Source organism: Dipodomys ordii, unplaced genomic scaffold (assembly GCF_000151885.1).
Source record: "Dipodomys ordii isolate 6190 unplaced genomic scaffold, Dord_2.0 Scaffold184, whole genome shotgun sequence".
In the NCBI taxonomy this organism is placed as follows: Eukaryota; Metazoa; Chordata; class Mammalia; order Rodentia; family Heteromyidae; genus Dipodomys; species Dipodomys ordii.
The window spans coordinates 1110092-1114420 of NW_012267400.1; the positions used below are offsets into that span (position 1 = coordinate 1110092).

The window sequence follows — 4329 nt, forward strand, 5'->3', positions numbered from 1 at the left end:
ACCGGAAGTGGCGCTGTAGCTCAAGTGGTAGAGCACTTGCCTTGAGCTGAAGAGCTGAGGGACAGCGCCCAGGCCCAGAGTTCAGGCCCCACGACCGCCCCCCCCAAAAAAAAAAGAGGTAGGAAGTCCAGTGGACTTTTCTGTCCAGGCTGCTCTCTCTCCAGCTCAGCCTCCTGAGTAGCTAGGATGGCAGGCGTGAGCCACTGGCACCTAGCTTTAATTTTTTTTTTTTTTTTTGCAGTTTTGGGGCCAGGACATTTAGGGCCTGGACACTGTCCCTGATCCTCTTTGTGCTCAAGGCTAGCGCGCTACTACTTGAGCCAGAGCACTATTTTGGGTTTTCTGGAGGCTTATTGGAGAAAAGGGTCTCACCAGCTTTCCTGACTGGGCTGGCTTCGAACCATGATCCTCAGATCTCAGCCTCCTTCCTGAGAGCTAGGATGACAGGCAGAAGCCTCCAGTGCCAGGCTGAATGCAAGCATTTTGTATCCATGTCAGTTTCAAAGAAGCAGAAGTGGGGTCCTGGCTTTATTTGTTTAATTAATTGATTAATTTAATTGGAGATCAGAGTTTCCTGGGCTGAGAATGTAGCTTAGTGGTAGAGTGCTTGCCTAGCATGCATAAAACCCTAGGGTTGGATTCCTCAGTACCACATACACAGAAATAGCTGGAAGTGGCACTGTGGCTCAAGTGGTAGAGTACTAGCCTTGAACAAAAAAACTCAGGGACACTGCAGGCCCTGAGTTCAAGTCCAGAACTGGCTACTGAGTGCCAATAGTTCATGCTTGTTATCCTAGCTACTCAGAAGGCTGAGATCTGAGGATCACAGTTCAAAGCCAGCCTGGGCAGGAAAGTCTGTGAGCCTCTTATCTCCAAATAACCACCAGGAAACCGGAAGTGGCTCAGTGGCTCAAGTGGTAGAGCGCTAGCCTTAAGCTGAAGAGCTGAGGGACAGCGCCCAGGCCCAGAATCCAATTCCTACAACTGGCCAAAAAGATAAAAATAAAATTAAAAAAAATCTCCTGGACTTTGCTGCTTGGGCCAATTGCGAGCCATACTCCTCAGCTCTCAGACTGCAGAGTAGCTAGCACCGCCGGACTGCTGAGACACGAGAATGCCCCTGGGTGGGTCTGCAGAGCGTATCTGCACCGCTGGCTTCTGGCAGCCTTTGTTATGCCAGGTGTAGCTATGATATAAGTAGTCAGGAGCGGCCCAGGGTGTGCGCCCCCCTGCTCTGTACCCCAAATGCAATGCATGAAGTCGTACAGATTTGAATTTTCCCATGCCCACTGGTCTAGAGAGGGCTCATGTGTGCCCATGGCGACAGGTGAACCTTTATTGAGAGCCTACTGTGTCCACTGCTGTGCTGGGCTCTGAGAACCCCTTCTGCTATGGACCCCACATTTAGGCCTGCAGGTACACAGGTGAAATCTGCCCAGAGTAGCCTGGCCACTGGGAGAAGTGGGGGACAGAGCTGGGCAGGGCTGTGGAAGTTGCAGACGCATTGAGAGGGAGTAGCCTGGGAGAGTCTGCACAACGAATGGTTCCTGAGATCTGGACACACAACGCAGTCAGTGCCAAGGCCCTGGGGCAGGTGGGAACTGCAGGGAGCAGTCAAGGCATGGGGCTTTGGTTTCTGGAAGGCCAGGGTTGACTTAGGCCTTTTCTCCCGGTGACACCAGAGGTTTGAGCTGAAAAGGGAAGAAAACTTGAGGACCAAAGTCAGTGGTTCCTGTGTCGAGATGCTTGAAGATAGACTCTGTTGTGTGTGTGGGGCGGCTCAGGTGCTGTGAGCGTGGGGTACAAATGAGTGGCCACCTGTCACGCTGCAGCCTGGGGGCCAGGCCTGTCCCCACGGAAGAGCTGGTGCCAGCTTTGCCCCCCCAGTGAATCCACGACCACTCCTCATTCCAAGAAATCTTAATTTCTTTATTGTTTGACTTTTTTTTTTGACTCAACAATTTTTTTTAAGCTTTTTGTTTTTTTCTGAAACGTTCGTTATGAGCCTTTTTAGTTTTGTTCTCGTTAAATGCACTCGACCCAAAATTGGTTTGGCATATCGAAAAGGAGACCGAAGAGGGGTGGGGTGGGGGGCGGGGTGGGGGGGGCCCGAATGGACAGAGGTTGAGGATGAGTAGAAAGGGGGCAGAGACAGCAAGAAAGACGCGGGAGGGGCGCCGGGAGGGGGGACCCAACGGAAAAGAATGCGAGGAGAAAGAACAGACGAGATTTAGGAGCAAATGAACCCAGGAGCCCGCGGAGGGCGCGGGGAGGAAACCAAGACCCTTGTCCGGCCCATCCCAGCTTGGGGGGGCCTCAAGGCACCCGGGCTGGCTGGGGTGGGGACACCTGGGCGCAGGGTGGCTGTGCGCGGGACGGTGGTCCCGCCCAGCCCCGCCAGGGGGCGCCGCCGCGCAGCCCCGAGGCCTGAGCCCCCCCACGCCCCCTGCACCCCTCTCCCCTTGATTGTCGAGTGGAGAGACGGGGGGGGCTGGGCAGGGGAGATCCCCCCCCCCGTGGCCAGTTCCTTCTGTCCCCCACTGCCCGGCCAGACCTCCTCGACCTCCCCAGGGTCTTGTGGTGACACTGAGCTAAGAGCCCCGGCCCCCCCAGAGCTCCCCAGAGCTGGGGTCACCCCGCCTGCTCCCCCCTGGGACCAAACCACCCTCTTTGGTCTGACCCCTTCTCCCCGAATGGACGGGGACTCGCCAGCCCCAGCTCCCCAGCACCAGGGAGGGGGCTTTCTAGCAGCAAAAAGAAAAAAAAAGAAAGAAAAGAAAAAGGAAACAGAGGGTCCCCTCCTCGGGGGGCCTCCTCCCCCAGAGCCCGAGGTTCATGGCAGCAGCAGGCTGAGACCGGAGATGTCTGGAAACTCATGGCACTTGTGAGAAAAGAGGGAGGAGGGCGAAGACAGAGGTCAGGCAGAGGCCGGGGCGCCTCCGGGAAATGGCGATGAGGGGCTGCGCTGCCCCAAAAGGCTGGGAGAAGCGGGGGGGGGGGGGGGGGGGGGGGGGGGGGGGGGGGGGGGCGGGGGGGGGCGGGGGTGACAGCCCAGGCCCGCACCCGCCGCACCCGCCCAGGCCCCGGGGATGGGAGACGGCACCCCGTCTTGCCAGCCCCACTCAGCCGGGGCCCCCAGGCCCCTGCACCCCCGGCCCCGGGACGGAGCACACGGGGGAGGGGGGACACACACACATGGAGGGGGGCGCAGCCGGTCTTGGCAAGAGCCTCTTTGGGTGTGAGGGTGTCTCCCCGGGCCGAGGCGGGGCGGAGGGGAGCCGGGCCCTGGTCCCGGGGCAGGGGTGAGGTACACGCCCGGGGGGCTGAGGGGCGCAGGGGGCGCGGAGCGGGGAGGAGGTGACCATGGACCGGATGGGCGCCGGTTCTTTGTTTCGCTGTTGCTTGAGATTTTCGTTGCTGTCTCTGGAGTGTGGAGCGCGCCCTGCCGCGGGGCGCGGGGTGCACAGGGCGTCCATGGAGAGAGGTCCCGGCCGCGGGGGGGGCAGCGGCGCCCCGCTCTGCTCCGCTCCCCACAAAGTCCGGGCGGCCTGGCCACGGGCGCCTGGTGGCTTCAAGTGATGAGATTTTTTTTTTGTCTTTTTTTTTTTTGTTCTTTTCCATTTCGTTGAAATATTTACAGCAAGGGGGGCGGGCAGGGCGGGGCGGGCGGGGTTCCCTGGGGAAGATCCAAGCCCAGGACCCACTCCCCGGGGAGACCCAGACCCACAATCTGCTCCCCCAGATCGCCGGGCCCACAGGGCCGGGACTGCCCGGCCACGGCCGCCCCCGCGGGCTGGGGCCCTGTGGGGAGTTGTGCTTCATCAGGAGTCGCCCCAAGGCAGGGGGTCATTGGGTGCACTCTGGGGGGCCGGGGCGGGGGGGGGCGGCTGGCTGGAGGGCGGGGACACGGGGGACCCATAGCGAGGGGGAAGGAGCTTGTGGATAGTTCCACCTTGAAACCGCCGGCCACCACTGCCCGGGCCCGGAGGCGCTGGCTGCAGGCGGGGAGCGGGCAGCGGAGCTGGGGTGCAGGGGATGGGGCCCCGTCCATCTGTCCTGCCCACCGGGGGGAGAGAGGAGTGGTGGCCAGGCTGGACCCCACGGGGGGGACCCCCTCCATGCCCAGAGCATGGGAGGCAGGAGCGGAGTTGAGGGCGGTGGGGGGGGCAGTCCTCCCTCCTGCCCTGGGGAGGGAGGGGGGGGCTCGGGGCCTCCTCCCTGCGCTCCCCCCGAATCGAGCTGGTGCGGGTGGCTGGTGGAGACCCTGTGTGAGCCCGCGGCCGGGTCCTGGGGGGGCGGGGCGGGGGGACACGACCGAGGGGCCGCCAG

General features: G+C 61.4%; 1 protein-coding gene across 1 annotated transcript in view; it reads right to left on the reverse strand.

Moving 5' to 3' along the window:
• Nucleotides 1-3634: 3634 nt before the first annotated feature.
• Adgrl1 (adhesion G protein-coupled receptor L1) overlaps nucleotides 3635-4329 on the reverse strand; it is an 18927-nt gene continuing 18232 nt past the window's right edge. Inside the window, exon 21 of the mRNA XM_013034200.1 lies at nucleotides 3635-4056. Coding sequence (XP_012889654.1) covers nucleotides 3635-4056 — 422 coding nt within the window. The remainder of the gene's footprint in view (nucleotides 4057-4329) is intronic.